The 25,891-nt window shown below is 31.8% G+C and overlaps 1 protein-coding gene across 6 annotated transcripts in view; it reads right to left on the bottom strand.

Moving 5' to 3' along the window:
- The window catches only part of LOC105202540 (protein spaetzle 4), a 115,298-nt gene that overhangs the window by 82,638 nt on the left and 6,769 nt on the right, over positions 1–25,891 (bottom strand). For 5 of the 6 annotated variants that reach the window (XM_039448579.1, XM_039448581.1, XM_039448578.1 and 2 more), the window contains one exon: positions 8,960–9,187. The exons of the other annotated variant lie outside the window; for it this stretch is intronic. In XM_039448579.1, the coding sequence (XP_039304513.1) occupies positions 8,960–9,037 (78 nt within the window). In that variant the 5' untranslated portion in view covers positions 9,038–9,187. The remainder of the gene's footprint in view (positions 1–8,959; positions 9,188–25,891) is intronic. 6 annotated transcript variants of the gene reach the window in all.

Below are 25,891 nucleotides of genomic sequence, written 5' to 3'. Positions count from 1 at the left end.
TTTTAAATGTAATTCGGACCATTTAGCGAGAGCATATAGAAGGACAGTGTCTCAAAAACAAATAGATTCAAAGGAGAGGCAAATGTTCTGTAAAATTTGTAAAAAATCAAATAATTTTGAAAAGGATTGCTTCTTTCGCTGGTAATAAGAAGAAAGATCGGCAGACTGATACATCCGATAAATAGATAGAGAAAGTATCGTTTTTCGTCCACAAGCAACAAAACACATCCTGAATAATTGACTCTGGTACGACATCTTACATGGTTAATAATAAAGAATACCTGAAGAATTTGAGTCAAATACAATCTAGCGTTGGTGTAGCAAAAGCTAATGAGTCCATGATGTCTGAAGGGATAGGAACACTAAAAGTGGAAAACTGTACTCTGGAGAATGTGATGTATATTCCAGATTTAAGCAATATCGGTGCCAGTTATTGTATAACAGAGCATGGAAGTAAAGTAACTTTCATGAGAAATAAGATTATAGTAGAAAAAAACAATCAAAAAATACTACGAAGTAAAAAGACAGAAAATGGATTGTATAAAGTGAAGCTTTGTCCAGAGATAACAGGAAGATCTTATACGGTACAAAAATTAGAATCAGCGGAAAACCGACATAAAAAATTAAGGTATTTAAACGTCGAAAAAATGAAGATCTTAAAAGGAATATCGGAAGGCTTAGACTTTACCATGGATCATCTAACAAAAATGGAAGAGGCGTACGAAATTTGTACAAGAGCCTAACAGACGAGAACACCTCTTAAAAAAGGCGACACACGAACAAAGCAAGCTTTGGAACTGGTGCATTCCGACGTCTGCGGTCCTGTAGAAACTTCTACCTGGGATGATAAAAGGTACATTTTGATTATGTTAGATGACTATACTCATTTCACGGTGATTTATCTACTAAAAAATAAATATGAAGTTGCGGATGCAATTAAAAAATATGTTAAATTTGCTGAAACTCGGTGAAATTTAAAACTAGCAAAATTAAGATGCGACAATGGTTGTGAATACGTAAACAAAAATCTCCGGAATTAGTGCTAGAAAAATGGAACGAAAATGAATCTCACTTTACCCTACACTCCGCAGTTAAATGGGAAAACCGAGCGATTGAATCCTACGTTGTTAGAAAAAATCAGAGCACTGTTGGAAGAATCAAAACTCAAGAAAAAAATATGGAAAGAAGCAGCATATACGGCCACATACTTTTTAAATAGGAGCCCGACGAAATCACTTGATGTGACCCTTTATGAAATGTAGAGCGGAAAGGAGCCTGATTTACGCTTTCTGAAATTATTCGGATGCAGCATATGCAAAAGTCCTAGGATCATTAAGGAAACTGGACAGTCGCAGCAGAAAACTGATTTTTGTTCAATACAGTCCAAAAGGCTATCGACTGTGGGATAACGAGAACAGGAACATAACTCTCTCAAGAGACGTAAAATTTGAAAGCAAAATTGAATCCAAAATATTTGCGAAAAACCAGTCAAGCATACGTAGAAAAAACAGAACTGAAAGAAGAAAATAAAGATGAAGAAATCAGCAAAGAACAAGATCCAAGAGAAACAAATAAGACAACATCAGAAAAATATAAAGATGCTGACGACGAAACGCCTCAAAAACAAGAACAGCAACTAAAACTACGAAAATCAACGCAAGATAGAAAATTTCCTGAAAAATATAATGACTACGTATACTTAACTTATCAACTAGCTGTAACAGGTGCAGAGAAAGAAGATTGGAAGAAGGCAATTAAAATAGAAAAGGAATCTTTAAAGAAAAACAACACATGGAAACTAGTTGATAATATGGAAGTAGAAGGAAAAAATCTTAAGTAGTAGATGGATATTCAAGACAAAAGAAAACAGAAGAAAGAAAGCAAGATTGATCGTTAGAGGATTCGAGCAAATTTACGGGATAGATTACGGAGAAACTTTCAGTCCTGTAAATAAACAATACGTCATTAAGAACCCTTTTTACATTAGCTATGAAGAAAAAATACTCTTTAATAACCTTCGACATAAAATCAGAACGACTAAACATCAGAACAACTGTACAAAACAAAGAATAACGGAAATTAAACGAATGTTTCGATATCTTAGTGGTACATCGAATCAAGGTATACGACAAATATGACGAAAGAGAAAGAGTTGTTTACTGCGACTCTGACTACGCAAGAGATCCTGATACAAGGAAAAGTACGAGCGGATACATGATACTCTACTGATCCAATCGCATGGTGTTCGAGGAGGCAGCTGTGGTGGCAACATCAAGCATTGAGGCAGAGTATATTGCAGCGGCAGAGTGTACAAAAAGATTCTGTATGTAAATACATTAATTAAGGAACTTTTAGACGATTTTGTTGAAGTAAAACTTAACGTAAATAACCAAAATGCTATTAAACTTATAAAAAACGGAGTTATGAACCGACGCTCAAAGCACATAGACGTCAAATATGACGACGAAATATAACTTCATTCATAAAGAATTAAAGAAAGGGACTATTAGTATAAGCTATTGTCAGAGTGATAAGCAACTTATAGATTTATTTACTAAACCACTAGGAAAGGTTAAATTCAATATTCATAAAAGTGTTTTAGTTGGTTAAGCTATTATATATTTCAGTTTTATTTTATGTATTAAGGAAAACTGTTATAGAAGATTATTACTAGTGATGTTTTTTTTTTTTTTTTTTGTAGTTTGATCAGAACTTTTTTCCTTTTAAATTCGAATACATGTTAGACTGTTAAAAATTAAAAGAGGGTGTTAGCGATAATTTCTAACAGTCAATAATTGATTATATCGATACTGGCGCGATCGGTAGTATAATAGACTCGCAGCGGTAGGCAGCGTTCGGACAGACAGAGCGCCTTCATAGAAAAAAAAAATAGACATTGTTCGTTTTTGCAATTTTAGCAGTATTATTATTATATTTCCTCTTGTACGTTCATACTTTTTGTTCTGTATATAATATATATATTAGAATCATTATATGCTGATGTGCAATAAACATTCAGTGATACTCTAATGACTGCACCTTTTTATCTCACATGCAATATCACCACGATAGCCCTATAGATGCAATATGGCAAAGTAGTGAATTCTTTCAAATATTTTTCAATGGATTATCTTAAAACTTTGATCGCGGGATTTTCGGAAAGCAATAAAACGCAAGTGATATAAGTCATATTGACGTTATTGAGATTCTTTTTGTTCTGCTGGGATTTTAATTTTAATTTTTAAGAGTTAAATAAATTTTACACAGAGTTTGGCACAAAGTTGACCTGCTACTATACTAGTACAAGTTTCAAAAAAGCTGAAATCTAAAATTTAGATTCCGGATTTTCAAATTTTGAAAAATAAATTTCAAAATTTAGAATAGGACATTAATTCATGTTGAAGTAGATCCAGCTTGAAGTGGATCTGTGTCACGTAAAAATACGATGTCTCTCAGGAAAATTCCAAATTTATCGAGGGCACCAACGCTATGCCAGAAATTTAAAGAAAATCTATGTTTTCCTAATTGTAAGATGATATTTTTTCTTAAAAAGAGATCTTCTTTTGTGATCTTTTTCTCTCTTTAAGTTCTAGTAAAAATTTGACGTCTTATTTTCATCCCACTAAACATTGATAACATTTTTCTATGTCTTTGGTATCTGATGAAATCTTTTACTTTTGCTCTTTATTAAAATTTCTAGAGAAACTAGTAGTCAATATGATAAAAAGTTAATTTTATAATTTATTAAACATCCAAAATTTTTTAAATTTTTTAATTTTTTTGGTTAAGGTTTAATTTTACAAGTCACTCGAGTCAACTGAGGTTATAGTTACAGACCAATTATGCGAGTCAACAACAAACTCAACATATCTCTAAATTTAAATTAAGTATATTGTTATGTAAAAATAAAAGAAACAAAGCATTTTATACACTTATAATATTAAATCATAATAAAAAATTGTAAATAAATCATAATTCCTTTCCTTTTAATTAATTTAGAAGATATTTTAACTAGTATTACGCCCGGTATTGGAGGTCCGGCGCATGAACGGAGCTGCATTGTTTGACGATCGGACGATTATGTTCTGTTTCTGTTCGTTTCTGTTCTGGATCTAGTTTTGGTTTTGTGACACATTTTGAATTAAAAAAGAATTCTTTTATAAACGAGTCGACTAACTTCTTAGTGTGTCAATAAAAGTGCGCGAGTAAACCGTATTGCCGGCCTGTCTTTGGCGGACGCATAATTTGGGGGCTCGTTCGATTTGATCAGACGGGCAAGGAATAGCGACAAGCCATGGCTTTTATTCAACAAAGTCCACGAAGAGAGATGCTGTCGAGCGAACGACAGAGGATGTCGCCAAGCGGACATCTAGAATGTTAATACAATACGAGTCAAAAGTTATTAAAATTAAAAAAATGAAGGCTTCTTTAAATTTATTCATTTTTTTTCTAATCAACAATAAAAACTTTTAGTCGCAAATGCCCGAAACTAGCTATAAAGAAAAAAATAATGAAAAATTTGATTTATAATAATTTTTATTGCAAAAATTATTACATTTGGTATAGTTTTAAATAAATAACAGTTAAAGTAAATAAGTCTAAATAAATTTTTGTACGAATAATTATTAAAATTTTATTAGTGTAAAATTGTTGATAATTGGTAATGTTACTTTCCCATCAAATTCACAAAACGCAATTTTACATAAAAAAATCAAGAATAAATAAAAAATTAAATAATTTTTAAACCAATAAGTAAATTATATCTAAATTTTACATAGATACTCAAATGTAATACTAAATACTAGAATATTCTATAAAATTTTTATATTTTTTATAATGTTTTAAGATATGACTCATAGCCTTAAAAAAAACCTACGTATCATAGAGTAAAATAACTTCATTGTCGCTCTTTAAAATTGTGACGTTTCATAGACTTATAAAATAGATTCAGCATTAGCTATACACAGAGTGTTTTACAATCACTGAACAATATTTTAACATTATATTCTGAAAGTAAAGTGGAGTAAAAAATTTTAAAACAAAAATGTCGAGACTATAATAATTTTTGAATTAAAACCGATTAAATATAACCAGTAATGTCGCGCAGAATTCGCGCACTACTCGTAGTAGTACAGTACGCTCGTTGGTTTATCATTTGTTATTGATTATACAATTAATATTAATTTTTACTATACGGCTGATTCCTAAAAACATTACTAATTACCAGGGATTAGAAGTAACGAGTTACTTGTAATGCCGTTACCGTTACAATTACTCTTTTTTGGTAACGAATTGGTAATGGCGTTACTTTTTATTTTTTGTAACTGTAACGGTAACGTAGTTACATTTTTCTAGTAACGGTAACGAATTTAATAATTACTTTTATTGTTACTTTTTAATTTATAATATAATTTTTTAATCAGTATTTATAGTTCGTTGTTATATAATATTTAAGATCGTTTTGAAGAATAGTTGTAAAATAAACCAATTATAGAATTGTATTAAGATAAAAGCGAACTTTACAGATGCCAACTTTTGTTAAAAGTAAATAGTAAATTAATACCAATAAAAATGTAATATTAAAGTAAAATATTTTCATGGTTTAACTTTTACATTACATGACAAAATAAAACTTTCAGACAAAAATCAAACCTTTGTGACACAATTAACCTTTGTGGCGTAATTATTTAACTTCCTATTAAAAATATCGATAAAAAGTGTATGCAGCTTATATTTAGTAAATTCTATATGAATCTTATCCAGAAAGTTCTATATAATTTTTGTAGTTTTATTTATTTTAAAAACTGTAGGTTTAGAATTATATAAAAATTTTTAAACATAATCTAATTTTATTTTAAAATTAAAAAAGTAATGAAAAAATAACGAATTGTTACTTTCTATGTAACGGTAACGGTAACAAGTTACTTTTGAGAGTCAGTAACAAGTAACGGTAACTAGTTACTTTTTTGATTCGGTAACGAGTAACGATAACAAGTTATTTTTAAAAAGTAACTTTCCATTCCCTGCTAATTACACTGGTCAACTCCATTTTAGCCTTAAAGTTAATGAAGTTGTTTCTGGAAGATTTTGATGCGCTAATTACAAATCTGGCCGCAAAAATGTTGTATCACGTCCACTTTTTAAGATATTGTAACTTAAAGGTGCAAAAAATAAGGTTTTTAGCCATTACCTACGACTTATAAAATCTAACAATTTTTTTTTAGCATCTAGCTGAATGTCACATTAAAGTGTTATTTTTACCCCTTCCAATGCATATTTGATTGCTATAATTCGACTTTCTTTTGCTGAAATAGAGCAAATTGAATTTTTTTATTTTGTTGAGATTTGGATCTGTCAAATTAGATCGGTCATTTTGAACTTTGAAAATCTGTTTTCAAATTTCGTAATCAGCGACCCAAAAAACTCGGATACAAATTTTTAAAACAATTGGTACGATACATATAAATGTGACATAGAAGGTTAAAAAACAAAAATAAATTCAATTTGCTCTATTTCAGCGAAAAAAAGTCGGATCATAGCAATCAAATATGCGTTAGAAAGAGTAAAAATAACACTTTAATGTGACATCCAGCTGGATGCTGAAAAAAATTGTTAGATTTTATAAGTCATAGGTAATGGCTAAAAACCTCATTTTTTGAACCTTTAAGTTAAAATATCTTAAAAACTTGACATGATACGATATTTTTACGGCCAGATTTGTAATTAGCGCATCAAAATCTATTAGAAACAATTTCGTTTACATGAAAACCAAAGAAAATGTTGAATTTTTGTTGAGTGTTATTTATACATATAATTTATATTAAAAATAGTTAAGGCTAAAGAATGTTGAATTTTTGTTTAATTTTGATTAGTATTTTTGTTCGGCACTTTACCGTTGCTTAGCATGGTATCGACGGTCCGTACTAGTCTTCGCATGGTTTGCGAGAGGACACTTCACAAAACTACTATAATAGTATATTAAAGTTTATTCAATATATAAGTACACTTTTGAAATAACTATTTGTTCTGACGACAGTAGCGCAGCGATACAGTTGTTTATTGTTAGGTTTATTGTTAACACTTCCAAGTTGTCGTGCGGCTGCCAAAAACGAAAAATGATGATGATCGATTGATGAGCAATCAATTTTATAGCTCTTGTGGCTTATGGTGATCCCACCACTTCGCCCTCAGCGAATCGCATGCTTAGCCTAGTGGCCGCGTTTCGATTGGTCATCCGTCGTCTCGGCGAAGATTTGTGTGTGTGTGTGTGTGTGTGTGTGCGTGCGTGCGTGCGTGCGTGCGTGCGTGCGTGCGTGCGTGCGTGCGTGCGTGCGTGCGTGCGTGCGTGCGTGCGTGCGTGCGTGCGTGCGTGCGTGCGTGCGTGCGTGCGTGCGTGCGTGCGTGCGTGCGTGCGTGCGTGCGTGCGTGCGTGCGTGCGTGCGTGCGTGCGTGCGTGCGTGCGTGCGTGCGTGCGTGCGTGCGTGCGTGCGTGCGTGCGTGCGTGCGTGCGTGCGTGCGTGCGTGCGTGCGTGCGTGCGTGCGTGCGTGCGTGCGTGCGTGCGTGCGTGCGTGCGTGCGTGCGTGCGTGCGTGTGTGTGTGTGTGTGAATACGCGATGCGCCTATCCGCACGAACATGTTTCGATACGTTTGGGCCTGAATGAACGAGTATGCTACAAGACACTTCGATTATTCCATTTCGGGTAATAATAAATAAAGTAAACGTTTACGCAACAGTTGTTACTGTAAAAATTATTAAATTTAATAATTTTAAAATTGTGAAAAAAGGTTTTTTGCGTTTTAACACAAAAAATAATTATAAAACATTTAATTTATTGTTATTTTTGTATTTTTCATGTCTTATAAAGCGTAAAATTATGTAATTACAATAAATAAATAAAATAAAATTATGTTGTCTACATTTCTTAAACAATTTTTATTTTTATTACAACTTGATGTCCTAAAATTATACAGTTTTACTTCTTTCATGATTTAAAAATTTAGAAAAAATAATAAGTTAAATTTGGCCATTTACGGCCCAATTAATTACAAATTAATAAACAAAAAATAAGGTCGATTCGGTCAAAGCAGATTTTGAGAATACTTTTCGGTAATTTTTCAATTTCTAGTTCATACAAACTTTGCGCCGATTATTTATCAGTCTTAAAACACAATTCTAAACAGATACTGAATTACGTAATATTATAAATTAAATAGGCTTATCAAATAATATAAATAAAAACAAGCTCATGTGAGTGAATAACAGTAAACAATATTGATTAGGCCTTTAACGAGCAAAATTTATTCCAAAAATACTTAGAGAGATGATATTTATAATATATTAAATAATCTTTTAAAAAAAGCGAGAAAAAAATTTTTTTGAAAATAACGAGTACATTAATCAAACACGTTTTTTGCTCCTCAGAGCCTTCATCGTATATCGCATTGTTTTTTTTTCTCGCTTTAAAAAATTATTTAATATATTGTAAATGTCATCTGTCTAAGTATTTTTCGGAATAAATTTTGCTCGCTAAAGGCCTAATCGATATTGTTTACTGTTAAATAGGCCTTTTTCACTTATCAATTTTCGTAAACGTTTTGTTTAAATAAAAACAAATTTGTTAAAAAGAATTAGATTTCATAATTCTTTGTAAATAAAATAATGAATTGAAGTAATGGATAAAGTATTTGAATGTTCATTAAAATATTCTCTTAATCTGAATCAGTGAAATCTTACTGATTTGCAGTGCTATATTTATGACTGTGATTATCAGTGACTATTCACTGTTTTTCAGTGATTCCAATTAAGAAATAGGTACTCTTACTGACCGCGCAATCAATGTAATTAGACGATTGCAAGCTTCATACAACATGAAAAATACAAAAATAACAATATTGTTATTGAAAGACAGTGCATATACCCAGATAGCCAAATGAAAAAAATATTGTCATTTTACATACCATATTCAATGTCGACAATCTAAAAAAGAGGTGCTTCCATAAACTGTCTGTAGTTCTACAATCATGTAAAGTCTTCATTAACTGATAATGTGTCTTTACTTTTCTATTGCTAATTCACAATCAGTTCCACAATAGATTCCAATGTCAGAAAATTGACAAGTTCAGAACACACATGTAGTACATTGAGTTATCCGATGTACTAAAGCTTGTTTGGTAATCTGGGTATCACTGAAATAAAACTATTTATTGTAAAATTGTATAATTTCAGTACATTAATAGCGTTTTCGACTGCAGTAAATTTTAACCCAGGTTTGTCGCCATTTGCCGGAATCGTCCAATTAGAACGGACGATCGTCCTGGATAAAACCCACTGCAGTCGAAAACGCTATAAGATTGTAATAAAAACTAAAATTGTTTCAGAAATAGGAAGTATTTAATCTTATTTCGTTGATTTATTGTAATTACACGATTTCGTACTTCATACTAAGACGTAAAAACAAAAATAACAGTAAATTATTATATTTTTCATAATGCTTTTTATGTCAAAAACGCAAAAATCCTATATTTGTGAAACTATTATTATAAATTTAATAAATCTAACAGTAATAATTAGAATAATTGTACAGTAATAGAAACTATCCTCCAATGACCTTGACCTTAACATATGTTGTCAGGTCGAATTAACAAATTGAATACGTTATTAGTCTAAAATGGCAATCTTGTTTTTTGCGACAACAGTTATCTGCTTTACAAAAAACATTTTGCATAGGGGCTTTTCTTAATTTTCTTGAAGTTTTCATTTTTAGAAAGTTATAAATCCATGTTGATACTTCTATTGGTAACGTGCGCGCGTGAATAGTAATTAAATAGTAACTATTACAAAACTATCGGCAAATAGTTCTGAATAGTAACTATTTGCGACTATGTAACTGAAGAGTACTTGAACGGTAACTATGACTTTTGGCAAATATTATTAATAATATGATAAAAATGTTCTAAATCCAAATGACATTTTTTTATATTTGACTTCAAAATATTTTACATTAATGAATTTGGTCATTATCTCTTTATCAAAACAATTATGTAACTAATTTGTTTATAACAACTATAACAATTAAGAAAGCATCACATACAGGGTGATTCTTAATGGTTGTACCCACTTTTTACCCTAGAAGCATGATTTATCGACGGATAAGAATTTCTAACTTTCTAATTATTATATTAGAAATTACAAATGCGTGCTCCTATGGTAAAAAGTGGGTACAACAATGAAGAATCACCCTGTATGTTTCTTTAGTAATATTTCCCGTTAAATCAATTGGCACAATCAGTTTTCCTCTACAGTCAATTTTTAACAATTTGTTTATAACAATTATTTATAACAATTGCAAAATTGACTTTTGCAACGCTCTTTACGTCAATAATGTTTTTTCATGCTTTAATACTATTTCTAATTGTTATTTTTGGACTGGTTTGCCCAAGGACAGGAACAGGTTTAATTATTTATACAGTTTATACGAGGTATGTTCGGAAAGTAAGGTTACAACAAATATTATAAATCGAAAAATGTGAATTTATTTATGAAACTTTCATGGAATGTTACGTAGGTATATAACTATTTTTCAACATAGTCACCATTCAGTTCCTTACATTTAGTGATCCCATCAAAAAGGTTTGGTTGGGATGTTTTAAATCATCCATCCCATAGTCCGGACCTTGCATCTTCTGATTTCTTCCTTTTCACTCGTCTAAAGGAGCATCTCAGTGGAAAACGATTTTCGTCCGATTTGGAGGTAAAAGACGCAGTCTACGAATGGTCGAGGAAGTTGGCGGGAAACGAGTGCAACGAGGGCATAAAAAAATTGATCCCGCGGCTCACTAAATGTAAGGAACTGAATGGTGACTATGTTGAAAAATAGTTATATACCTACGTAACATTCCATGTAAGTTTCATAAATAAATTCACATATTTTGATTTATAATATTTGTTGTAACCTTACTTTCCGAACATACTTCGTATTTAAAATATCTGAGGCTAAATAATAAGAGCTAGTAAGAGTGTTTGCGCGATACTCAAGACGCAAGTTCTGTTCAAATCAGCTTTACTTCAATTATAACTTTTTATTAACGATAGCACAAATGTACGATTTGCTCAGTGTTAGCATATTAGGTTGTTGTTCAGAAACTTTCGAAATCTTAGGTTCGAATCCCGTCCGCGCCGATACGTTTTCAAAAATTTGTAAAATAATACGTAATTGTAATTAATGAATTAAAATATTATATGTGAAACATTGAATACAGATTAAGCTATAGAATAATAAAGAATAAGTAAGAATAATATGTTTAAAAAAAATTGTGTTTTGTTATTGGAAACATCAAATTCGATTCGCTCCAATAATAAACTATTCATATTTTCAATAGTAATGAATAGTAACCCATACAGCACAAAAACTTGCAGCAATATTGCTGCAACGTTACATATTGCAGTGCAATCTTGTAGAAACATTATTAAAATATAGATACATATATATATATATATATATATATATATATATATATATATATATATATACAGGGTGATTCAAAATAACCTATTGGTCCCGAAGCTGGCTTATTCATAATCGAATTCTGAGACGATTTTTCCTTTTGCAAAAATTTGTCCGGAGCTTAGTTTTCAAGTTACAATAAGAATTAGTTAGCGTATGACGGGTTAGGTACAAGTGGTAGACAGGGGCGGCGCGACTCACTGTTACACGTGGGTGTTTCCGTGGGGCACCTCCTGTGCTCAAATGACTGACAAAAGTACATGGACAGCACATTCCTATTTAAACTTTCTCTCTCTCTCTTTCTCTCTCTCTCTCTCTCTCTCTCTCTCTCTGTCACTTTAATTATGCTACATTTAACTTGTCAAATTTCGATCTGTCATCCAGCCGTCAAATATCGGGATAACCGTGAAATCTTCAAGCAAGTTTACATTATTATAATAAATGTATGCCCGCGAATAATAAAAATTAATGCAAATTAGATTACTTAAATGTGCACTTGCAAGTTAAAAGTAGCACTTTTAAAACGCACAAAAAGGGATAGAAAGAAGAGAGAGAGAGAGACGGAGGGGTCTTTGAACAAGTTTAAGCACGTTTACTTACGCACATGGCGATCAGCTTATTGTTTCCACGATGCGACAGTTCAATTTAAATTTGTCCTTTATCCAGATCTATCCTTCGAAGTTGTTTCATAGTTCATCACATTTACACTATTTACTCTGCATTTGATTGATAAACGCGGAACTACGCGACGAACCGATCGATCGACTTTATTAATTACTATTAATCACTACTGTAAACACTATAATCATTTGATGCGTTAAAATTACTCGAAGAAACACATATTTACGTTACGATCACACAACACGTGTTCACTCGACGATATGAAGCAGTCGACTGAATGTTATTGGTTATGTTGTTATAAGAGTGTCGAACGATTGGTTAAAGCCATAAGTCAAAACGCGGTAATTCAAAATGAAAATATTGATTAATACGATTTACATCGATACAATTTATTAGAAAAATGTAGCAAATGCATGTTTATTATTACTTGTTGAAAATTGTGAGTGACTTTATCAAGATAATTATTTAGAATATTTATTATAAAAAAAACTTCAAGGATATAATTCTTGAAATCTTCTTGCAGCAACGGATAATCTGCCCTTTTCAGGGCAACCAAATATTTTATTTCGAGGAATATTTTCACAGTTTTCGCAAATATTCAAAAATAAGAAATAAAAAAAAATGTTTAGAAAAAATTGATTTTAATAAAATTATTTCTTGAATATTTAGAATGAATAATAATTATCTTGATAAAGTCACTATCATACAATTTTTAACAAATATTGATAAACGTGCATTTGCAACATTTTTCTAATAAATTGTATTGATGTAAATTGTATTAACCAATATTTTTATTTTAAATTACCGCGTTTTGACTTATGGCTTTAACCAATCGTCCGACACTCTTATAACAACATAACCAATAACATCCAGTCGACTGCTTCATATCGTCGAGTGAACACGTGTTGTGTGATCGTAACGTAAACACGTGTTTCTTTGAGTAATTTTAACGCATCGAATGATTGTAGTGATTAGAATAGTAATTAATAAAGTTGATCGATCGGTTCGTCGCGTAGTTCCGCGTTTATCGATCAAGTGCAGAGTAAATAGTGTAAATGTGGAATAATATGAAACAACTTCGAGGGATAGATATGGATAAAGGACAAATTTAAATTTAACTGTCGCATCGTGGAAACAATAAGCTGATTGCCGTGTGCGTGAGTGAACGTGCTTAAACTTGTTTAAAGCCCCCTTCTCCCCCGTCTCTCTCTCTCTCTCTCTCTCTCCTTTCCTTTTTGTGCGTTTTAAAAGTGCTACTTTTAACTTGCAAGTGCACATTTAAGTAATCTAATTTGCATTAAATTTTATTATTCTCGGGCGTACATTTATTATAATAATGTAAACTTACTTGAAGATTTTACGGTCATCCCGATATTTGACGGCCGGATAATAGATCGAAATTTGACAAGTTAAATGTAGCATAATTAAAGTGACAGAGAGAGAGAGAGAGAGAGAGAAAGAGAGAGGGAAAGAAAGTTTAAATAGAAATGTGCTGTCCATGTACTTTTGTTTTTCATTTGAGCGCAGGTGCCCCACGGAAATACCCACGTGTAACAGTGAGTCGCGCCGCCCCTGTCTACCACTTGTACCTGACCGGTCATACGCTAACTAATTCTTATTGTAACTTGAAAACTAAGCTCCGGACAAATTTTTGCAAAAGGAAAAATCGTCTCAGAATTCGATTACGAATATGCCAGCTTCGGGACCAATAGGTTATTTTGAATCACCCTGTATATATATATATATATATATATATATATATATATATATATATATACTCATACAGCACACAAAGATTGCAGGAACATTGCAGAATGATTTCATTGAAACATTATAATACTGCATTTTAATTGCGAAACATTGCTGCAACATTGCTGGAAGATTGCAGCAACATTAAGATGTCCGCTTTTTGAAATATTGCATTAAAACATCCCATTTTTCTAAAATATTTACATAAATATTATTACACCACGTAATTTCAATGAACGAAACAATATTTGTATAACATTAAAAAAAATATTTTTCGCAAAAAAAAAATTTTTTGAAATCTTTTTCGGAAATTTTCAAGCGGTCCCATCCAAGTCGCGACTCTGGTAAACATTGCTTGACCTCCGTGATCGTTGCCAATTGATCCCTCATGATGACCTGTGAACACTTTATGCTGATATCTATATACAGGATGTCAGGTAAATACCGCCCCTGGTTTCGTGGATTGATAGATTAAGTAAAACTGAGCAGAAAAGTCCTTTACCATTTTTTAATACTCGCCATAGTTAACAAAATAAAAATTAATAAAGTCTTCGAATAAGCGCGTATCACCGCGCGCAAGGACCGCCGGTCGCTGAGACGTAGGCAGCCGCGGCTGGCGGCGCGGCGCGGTAAGAAGAGAAAAGCAGCAGTAGCTACGGCCCCCGAACTACTGCTGCTTTTCCCTTCTCACCGCGCCGCGCCGCCACCTGCGGCTGCCTACGTCTCAGCGACCGGCGGTCCTTGCGCGCGGTGATACGCGCTTATTCGAAGACTTTATTAATTTTTATTTTGTTAACTATGGCAAGTATTAAAAAATGGTAAAGGACTTTTCTGCTTAGTTTTACTATTAATCCTCGAAAGGGAGAGGTATTTACCAGGGAGAGGTATTTACCTGACACCATGTATAACTGGTAGATCAGGTCAATATACGTTATCGAAAAAATGAAATATGTATAATTAAAGCACAGTATTTGATAAACCTTTACAAAAAAGGAGCAGCCTTAAATGACTTTGACCTTGACATATGTTATCAATGGGAAGGTACTGAGTGACATACACAAGGTTTTAATGCTCACTTTTTATTAAAAACTTATCATTACAGAAAGAAAAAACAGTTTTTCTTACTTATTTTAGAAAATATTTATTTTACGAAAAAATGTGTCAAACAAAAAATGAAGTTAGTTATAAGTTCTATAAAAAAGGTCATATACATATTTTACCCAATTTCAATACTTTCGTCGTTATTGTAGAAAAATTGTTTTGCGTCGAAAGAGTTTTCGACGCAAAACAGTTTTTTTACAATATACAGAGAACGCGTGGGCGTGGGAGGGGCTTCGCCCTTCCCCCTGCACCCCCTCCTCGTATTTTTTCTAACCCAACCCACTTCGTTTCAGGTCCACTAATGACGGAGTGGGTGAGAGAAGGGGTGGGCCGTAATTTCAAATCTAATATCGCAACGTCAATTAGATATCCTTGATCAAATTACAATTAAAATGGGGTTAGGTTGGCTTGGAAAAAACACAGTGAGAAGGTACGGGGGAGCCCAAGCATCTACTTTTTACACAAAACTACTAAAAATAAAAAAAAATTATTTTAAACAGTTTTTCTACTATAACGACTAAAGTATTGAAGTTAGACAAAAAATGTATATAACTTTTTTTATAAGGCTTATTACTAGCTTCATTATTTGTTTGACGAATTTTTTCGTAAAATGAATATTTAGTGAAATAATTAAGAAAAACTATTTTTTTTCTGATATTTTTTTAATAAGAAATGAGCATTACTCAAAACCTTTTGTATGTTACTCAGTATCTTCCCATTGATAACATATGTCAAGGTCAAGGTTGTCAGAGGATGCTCCCCTTGTAAAGTTTTACCTAGTATTTATATAAACAAATATAAAATCATAGTTTTTTTTTACTAATTTCGCAAATGCAGAATAGCATTTAGAATAACTTTTCTGTTATTTGTTTAAATAAGAATGTAATTAGAAAATATATATCAATATAATACAATAATTAAATTAAATATGAAAAAATTCTTATGAAAAAAACAATTAAAAAATATTGTTTGTTCATTGGGCTGTAGATTGAAGTTTCTTCATATATGAACCTATTTTGTCTATTGATATAAATATTTATGTTTCTTAACAATACTATGATGCACACAGCACCACGGGACCGCATTTTTTTTTCTAGACGTCTTAGAGTCAACATTTGAAGGATGTCTGCAGACGTGTATGCAAAGTCGATTTGCAGTCAACTTTGAAAGCCTGACTTGGATGAGTCAACTTACAGTCGATATATGGACGGTTGTACTGTTAGAGAATGTAGAAATTTAGCGGAAAACGTCGCCCGACTTTAGTTTGCTAAATGTGGGTGAATAATTATAGATGAGTTAAATTAATATATTATTATACGTAAATATTCTGCTTTGGTTCTTTATTGCCACTACTTTATTAAAAAATTATGATATTGCAATGTTTCCGGCATATTACTGACATATGCCATGCGATGTTGCGGGCCTATTGTTAATTTATGTTTCTGCAATATCTCCATAATATTGCATTGCAATCTGCAACATTGCAACATTGTTGCAATGTTGTTGCAATTTTCTGTGCTGTATGGGTGTGTGTGTACATATATATGTATGTATGTATGTGTGTGTGTGTGCGCGCGCGCGCGCGTGCGTCCGTGCGTGCGTGCGTGCGTGCGTGCGTGCGTGCGTGCGTGCGTGCGTGCGTGCGTGCGTGCGTGCGTGCGTGCGTGCGTGCGTGCGTGCGTGCGTGCGTGCGTGCGTGCGTGCGTGCGTGCGTGCGTGCGTGCGTGTGTGTGCGTGTGCGTGTGCGTGTGCGTGTGCGTGTGCGTGTGCGTGTGCGTGTGTGTGTACCGCGTGTCAGGTAAATATCGCCTCTGGTTTCGAGGATTGATAGTAAAACTAAGCAGAAAAGTCCTTTACCATTTTTTAATACTTTCCATAGTTAACGAAATAAAAATTAATAAAGTCTGAGAATAAGCGCGTATCATCGCGCGCAAGGACCGCCCACCGATCGCCGAGACGTAGGTAGTCGCGGCTGGCGGCGCGGCGCGGTGAGGAGGGAAAAGCAGCAGTAGTTTGGGGGCCGTAGCTACTGCTGTTTTTCCTCCTCACCGCGCCGCGTCGCCAGCCGCGGCTGCCTACGTCTCGGCGACCGGCGGGCGGTCCTTGCGCGCGGTGATACGCACTTATCCGAAGACTTTATTAATTTTTATTTCGTTAACTATGACAAGTATTAAAAAATGGTAAAGGACTTTTCTGCTTAGTTTTACTTGATTTATCAATCCACGAAACCAGGGGCATTTACCTGACACCCTGTATATATATACTATGTATATATATATATATATATACTATATATATATATATGTATATATATATGTACATACATACATAAACACTACATATATAAAGTATATTTATGAAGGCATGTTAATTTATATATATATGTGTGTGTGTGTGTGTGTGTGTGTGTGTGTGTGTGTGTGTGTGTGTGTGTGTGTGTGTGTGTGTGTGTGTGTGTGTGTGTGTTATTTTATGTGAAACTCATAAATATATGTAACATTATCATAGGAAAGGGCTCATTTGGTCGCTAATGTTTTGCATAGTATTTATCGTTTTAAATGGTAACTTATAGTCTAATTTAGTTCTTAAGTCTATTTTTGGTAACATTGTTAATCGATAAAATACATTTAAATTTGTTTGTATCTTTTTTAATTTTGCAATAAACTCTGTATTTATAAAAAGTCACAACACTTTTAAATCACAGTCGGGCGTCTGATCATTTGAACACTTTGGAATTACCCGAAAATATCCGAAGATGATGTCACGATGTTATTGCCGAAAGCGCATAATATAGTTGTACACGGCACTCAGTACAGCTGTATGTTCGATTTTTATTTAATTTGGGCTGTGCGTGTTATAAACATGACTAATTATTGATGGTGTTTTGTACCCTTGTGCAAAAATATTACAAAAAGTGCACCCGTTAAAGTATTTGTGACAGTACTACGCGAAGAAGTAATAAGGTAGTTGTGGTTTCGATTGGCTCGATATCCGGATGAACCAACAAAATCGAATTATTTTTGTTATAAGGATTATTTTGTTGTAAATATTCAATATCAAATTATTATTTGCATTAGTATCTATATTTCTAAAGTATTGAGGCTAGGTTATGAGAATAGTATTATATCTAAAAATGACATGTTGTACAAATAATTTTTTAGTTGATATTTTCTAATTAAAGATGACATGGAAAATTATATTTGTTTCTCTTCAATGGGTGGCCCTATAAAAATGAAATCTGGAGTTATGTCACATATTTTTTCCTGTCAACTCGATAGAGAACAAACTGCAAATCGTTCCCTTCATCTTACTGAGAAACAAAAACGTAAAGTAGAGGTGACTGATATTTTGGCTGCAAGATGCTCTTCGTCTGATTTTAGAAATAAATGAACTTACATTGCAGCTTTTGCATTCCTAACTTCAGCAGCGTTGAATTTGTCACTTTCCAATAAACTCACAAACTCATAAATGCGTCTGTTTTAGGTAAATTTGTTGAGTCAGTTTTAATAAAATCTGATTCTAAAATATTTGCCATATTTGAAGCTACTTTTTGCTTATAATGTGATAATAATAATTGTGCAAAACTATCATGCAGCAGAAAGCTCAAAGCGCGCGAAAAAGGAACAACATCGTGACGTCACACTAATAGCGTTGCGTTTTCATCTATTTGAATTTCTATGAATATTTGAACTTTATTATTAAGTAAATATAAACAAATTAACTGATTTTATTTTAATAAATCGTTATCATAGTACTTATATTTTGATAAAACAATTAAATTTTCCAATTTAAAAATTTATTTACGAACCCAATTATCGTATTTAGTGCTGACTCAGTTTCGACCAAATTGGCTCTTTCCTATAATAATGGCTCATATTATAATAAATATTTATTTTAATATTGTAAAAAACCGTTTTTTAACAGTAAATAAAATAAAAATGTTTTTTAAAGTAAAAAATATCGATAACCTTCTTCAAGAATTTTTTCCGGAAATTTTCAAGCGATCACTCATTCAAGTCGTAATCCTAAAAAAGTATCATTTTTATATGTTTATATAAATAATATGCATTAATTATATGTTTCATCTTTTCAATAACATATATTGACTCGATATACATGTGTTAATATAAAGTGTAAAATTCACAGATCATCACCAGGTCATCATCAGTCCGCAGCAGTCTTACAGGTCAAGCAACGTTACGACTTGGATGGGTAGTCGCTTGAAAATTGCCAAAAAAAAATTCTTGAGAAAGATTCCCAATTTTTTTAAATTTTAAGTAACATTTCTACGAGGGGGAATTCACAACCCAAAATTTTGTACACCAATGCCGATTTTTGGCATTGCTGTAAAACACTGCCGACATTTTTGTACACTGCCGACAATGCTTATTGTTAGTCAATGCCTACAATGCCGTCAATCCTATATTAAAATTAAGGCAATGCCATGCAATTATGAACACTACCGCGTGCCCATTATCATACGCCAATGCCTGCACAAGAATTCTAAAGCTTTCCCGAAGTATTCAAAAATTTTTGTGCTCAACCCCATGATCGAAAAACCGACTCTGAAGTGAGCTCACCACTCCCCAACCACTGACGACAATGCCGTCAATATTATAGATCACTGCTTACTTTTTTCGGCAGTCCACTGCCGAAATTTTGTACACCAATGCCGGCTGTGAATTTCCCCTCGCATTTCTACTTCATTTAACATTAAAAAAACTATTTTTGACAATATTAAAATAAATATTTATAAATATATAAAATTTTTACTCGGATACTATATTGTATTATTGTTGCAATATTGTTTTGCAATATTTCACAGGGCGGACATTTTATAGTTGCTGCAAGATTGCAGCAACGTTGCAGCAATATTTTGCAACGGTCCTGCAATACTGTTATCTTGCAAAGAATGATTTTTGCAACATTGCTGCAATATTTCTGTGCTGTATGGGAAATGCCTGTAGTTACTATTAGAGATTTCAATAGTTTTCTCAATAGTTTTCTCATTTTTGAATATTCTAGTAGCATTTTCTGCAATTTTCTGCAGAACAGAATCAGCGTGCAGTTAATTGCAGTAAAATTGAGTCAGATGTGCAGAAGATTATTCCCAAAAGAGCCATGCTGGCAGATTGCTAGCAGACTGCTTCAATATTCGTGCACTGTATATGAATTGTACTTGTATATGAATTGTTTGCAGAAAGTTGGTACAAATATTGAGCTATCTCGAAGCAGATTCTTCTCGCAACTGCAATCTGTAAACAGTCTAGCAAAGTTCTTCAGCCGAATGACATAAGATTCTTTTAACAGAAGTAGCGTGCAGATCTCGTGCAAATATTGCAGAAATATGATCTGCAGATTTTTGCAAGTTTCTTACAATGGAAATGACACGCAGATCTTGTGCAGATATTGTACAAATTCTGCTTAATCAGCGGCAGAAAGATCTGCCGCAAGGTTTATAACAATTTCGGAATGAAATGAATTTAACAAGCGAATACTGGTGCCACCGCTAGGTGGCCACGCCGCGGAAGATCTTCTCGTGAGTCGAGTGCGGCCACGGGCGTTATATCTAGGCGCCGCCGTGGGCGACTGTCCAGTTCATACTTCAGTGAACTCTTATATATAAGAGCTGCCTGAGACAAAAGTTTGCTCTCATTTTTTTTAAATATGATGTTTGTGTGGAACGCTGTTCCACATAAAATTTTTATATTTTTACATGTAAATAACAATTTGTATTGTTATTTAATCTTGTACATAAGTGAAATCTTTAATTCAAATTTAATCCATTTTAAGGTTATACTAAAATATTCTAGTGAAAGAATTTTCCAAATCTTGTAGCAGATATATATACAAATTTCTTGCAAGAATTTGACTGCAGAATCTTTCAGGAGAATTGAACAGTATGAGGAAGCAGATTATAACGTCCTGTTGACAGAATCTTTCAAAAATCTGCTGCAAGATTACAGCAGTCTTGCAGAAAATTGCTACTAGGGTAGTAACAGTTTTCAGAAGTTACCAATAGTTTTTTTCCACGGGGACTTTGACAATACCCATACAGTACAAAGAGATTGTAGAAACATTGCAGGATGATTTCATTGAAACATTGTAATATTGCATATTACAATATTGCATATTACATATTGCATTAATTGCGAAACATTGCTGCAATATTGTTGTATTGTAAGATTGTAGCAACATTAAGATGTCCGCTTTTTAAAATATTGCATTAAAACATTTGAGCAACATTGCAATGTTATGTATTTAGTATGAATAATGAAACGTTATATAATAATACATCACAACTTTTATTATAATATTACAACATTTCAGCAATAACATTTGTAGCAACGTTGCTGCAACATTGCTGGAATATTTGGGGCTAAAATGTTCTGTGTATTAATGTTCTGAGTAAAGCCGGGAGCACATACTCTTGCATAATGCATAACACATAAGAGAATGAACCAAAATTCTTCATTTCTATCTTAAAGAGGGGAAATAAAGGACTCTAGTTTATTCATTATGCATTACACAAAAGTCTCCTCCAGCTTTTACATTTCCATATAAAAAATACTTGGCAATTCTAAACGTATAATTTACTTACTTATTTATTTAACTAGCAAAAATTACATTTTTTGTGATAACATTTTTAAGTATAAATTTAGTTGGATATTAATATACAAATATTGTTTAAAATTATAAATTTTTATTCAAGAAAGTTAACATTACTTTTACTTTTTTTACTTTATACGCGAATATTCTGCTTTGGTTCTTTATTGCCATTACTTTGTACTTAAAAAATTATAATATTGCAATGTTTCCAGAATATTAATATCATATTGCTGAGATATTGCAAGTATATCGTTAATTTATGTTTCTGCAATGTCTCCGTAATATTGCATTGCAATTTGCGACATTGCAACATTGCTGGAATGTTGCTGCAATTTTCTAAGCTGTATGAGTATATGTCAAGGTCATCGGAGAATGGTCTTTATTACTTTTAAATTATCATAATTAGTATGTCCTTAAAAATTGTCATGTGTAATAAAAATAAATATTAACTGTAAAATCACTAATAAATTATAAACCGATGATCGTGCTGTACAACTATAGTTTAGAGCACGCGAATTCTACATTATTGGTTATCTTTGATCGATTATAATTAAAAAATTATTGTAGCCTTGACATTTTTTACTTCACTTTACCTCCAGAATACCTTGTTAAAATATTGGTCAGTAGTTGTAAGACATTGTATCTATATATAAAGTTGGCAGAATGACACAAGAGACAAAATCACAGGGAATGAATAATTACTATTAAAGCTAATAGTAACCATTATTGGCTTTCCAATAGTTCATTTCCGGGGTTTTTTGTTATTGATTCAATCAGATTATTTGCAATATGATCACTATAGCACTACTTTTAATAGTTATATGAATGATCGTTAGCTTTCAGTAATTGAACTATGCATAATAATGACCCAGTAAACTGATTAAAAATTTGTAATCTATTTTAATTCATTTGAATACATTTAGATTAAAAGACAGTAATTAAATCATTTCAATCTTATGTCATAGATTAAAATAAATTGGATGACCCGCGAAAACTTCTTTTAGATTGAAAAAATAAAAATCATTTTATTTCAATCCCGTTTCATGAATTAAAACGGCATGCATAATTTTTATTGATTAAAAAGAATAGAAATCTCGTAATTTTAATCTCACTTTATGGATTAAAATAAATTCAAGGAATTTTTAAACTTTAATTTGATAGAAATGGATTCATGTAGTGCCGAATTATATCCACACAGCACACTTTATCTCAAGGACGTTTTTAGAATGTACAGATGTCTTTCAAACGTACTATGGACATCTCTAGGACATCTGTACTGTGTGGAAAATTCTCGACTTTTTAAATCCATTGTTGTTTTTTTTTATTTTTTTAAGGGAGGATAATATTCCATACGATTTTGTCTCTCTTGCTGTACCAACCTCAATTTTTAGACTAGTCGGACGAGTAAATACTCAGCGTATCTTATATGTCTATGAACATTATCATACCTATCGAGTTGTCACTAGACTTTCTCAATTATCGGGAAAATCAAGATTTTTATTTACTCAAACTTTAATATCATACAAATAAATATTTGCAGTCTTATTATACATGTTTCTTCGCAAATTCAACTACTTCAAACTCATTTTTCATTAACTTCTTGAATTGATTTCAATGCTACGTGAAAATTTGTCGTTGTTTCACGACAGAAATGGCAGTACTGCATTCCCAGCAAACAAAAATAAATTGAAATGAATAGAAATGAATTTCGAATTTGGACTTCAGATTTTTTGAATCCATTTGAATCCAAAAATAATATAAATACATTTAAATTCATCATAATAAATAACTTGTTTCGTATTTTAGTTCATTTAAATCTAAAAATAACACAATGGGGACATGAACCTATCCGAGTTCAAAATGATAAATAACGCATTTTGTATTTCAATTTCGATTTGAATCCAAAAATACTCTAGAATATTTTCAATTCGTTTGAATTTATTTTACCGGAATGATAAATACAGAAAAATCTGCGATGTTTGAATGATCATACCCAGTGAGAAATGATAAGTTGAAAAGACGTCTATTCGACGTCACTGTCGTTGATAGTTGATATTAATAAGTATTTCAACTACTTTTTAACTACTCGAAAATTTCGATTCTATTAGATGTAGTTTTGCAAATATATTAACAAAAATAATTAAAGTTTATTTTCTTCTCTTATCCAAATAACTCTTATCTACTATTTTCTTCTCTTATCCAGATAACACAAGTTGAAACTGGTGTCATGTAATATATCTTTTAGACGTCTTTTATTCCCAAAATTTTTTCATATTCAATTTAATTATTGTATTATATTGACATATAATTTCTAGTTACATTCTTATTTAAACGAATAACAAAAGTTATTCCAGATGCTATTCCGCATTTGTGAAAAGTATAAAAAAACAATAATTTTATATACTTTTATATAAATAATATTCTTTAATTATACATCTTTTTGATAACATATATTGATCTGATCTATCAGTTATTTACACGTATCAGTACAAAGTGTTCACAGATCGTCACGAAGGGATCAGTTCGCAGCAGTGGTTAAGCATCGTTCACCGAGGTCACGACTTGAGGGAACGATTGGTGGCCACTTGAGAATTTCCGAAAAAAATATCTGAGAATTTCTTTATAAAAAATATTTTTTAAAATATTACAAAAATATTATTTTGTTCATTGAGATTATGTGGTGCAAGAAGAAATTATTCATAGAAGTCTTATAGTTATATAATTTTGATGAGACAAAAACGTCGAATCGACCAAATTTTTGACGTCTATATCAACTGTTTTTTAAACGTTGATTTGACTACTATTCAACCTGTTATTTCTTACTGGGTTTGTATATAAAGAATGGGACTTAAGTAAACAGAAATGGTTTTAAATGAATTGATTTGTTATCGATTTTAATTCATTTAAATATATTTTGGGTATAAAAAATCCCAGCAAACAAAAATGAATTGAAATAGATAGAAATAAATTCATTTTGACATTTTCAAATTTGCGTTTTAGATTTTTCAAATTTATTATTTTGAATCCAAAAATAATATAATAGAGACATGAATCCATCCAAATTCAAAATGATGAATAGCGCATTTTGTATTTTAATCCATTTGAGTTCATTTGAATCCAAAAATACTCCGGGGCTTTAAAAGAGCTAACTCGGATAAATTAAAATAAATTGCAATTTTCAACTCATTTGAATTTATTTTCGTTTACTGGGATAGCAAATATGTCATTTCAATTTTATGTCATAGATTAAAATGGATTTCATAACTCGCAAAAACTCCTTTTGGATTGAAAAAATAGAAATCACTTTGCTTCGATCCCGTTTCTTAGATTAAAATGGCTCGCAAAACTTTTTTTGATTTGAAAGAATTAAAATCCTATAGTTTGAATTCCATTTTATTGGATTAAAATGGATTCAAGAAATTTGTAAACTTTAACTGAATTCAAATACATTCAAAAAATCAAGAATTTGTATTCGATAATGAGCACACTCGAATCTATTTCTATCCATTTCAATCCATTTCGGTTTATTGGGGCGGTAATTCAAGTTCATATTTTACAAGCATACATGTATTCATTAATATCTAAATTACTTGAGACAAAAGTTTCAAAACATTCTTGTTTTGAGATCTTAAACGACAAAAGGACACATGACTTTTATCGCAAAACTATTACAACAAAAATTGTTGTTATGAAAAAGGCAAAAAGGAATGAATTTAATAATTGCGCGACGTGTTTTACATCACATAGCATGTAAGTGTTAACATATATAATTGAAATTAGTTTAAACTATACCAAAAAAGAATGTTGAAAAGTATAAATTTTGGCTCCTCTAAGAAACTGTAAAGAACTACAAAAAGTTATTGTTTGGGCTCCACATGAAACAATAAAAACAGTTTTATATCCAAGAAATGTAGGAAAAGTAGATTTTTTTATGTTATATTGTGCTTCCTTTTGTAAGTTGAATTTTCGTGTATCACGTTAGAACTTATTATAAATCGGATGTATTGCAAAAGTTTCTCATGGTAATTGATACTTAAAAGTTTTAACGTTTTAACTCGCGGCCGGCCTATATATTCTTTGCGATCCGCCGACTCAAAGTCAAAAATATAAAATCACATATTCATCAAATATCACATTAATATGTAATAAATGTTTATAGTTTTATTGTTTTATTTTTGCACTTTTAAGTATTTTTTACGAATTTAAATTTAAGAATGCACTTTATTTCATAAATAAATATGTTTATAAAATTAAATTTTTATAAATTATGTTGACATTTTTTTATTTCCTTGTTAGTATTAAGATA

Source organism: Solenopsis invicta, chromosome 4, assembly GCF_016802725.1.
Source record: "Solenopsis invicta isolate M01_SB chromosome 4, UNIL_Sinv_3.0, whole genome shotgun sequence".
NCBI lineage: Eukaryota > Metazoa > Arthropoda > Insecta > Hymenoptera > Formicidae > Solenopsis > Solenopsis invicta.
This window is presented reverse-complemented; position numbering and strand designations above follow the sequence as displayed.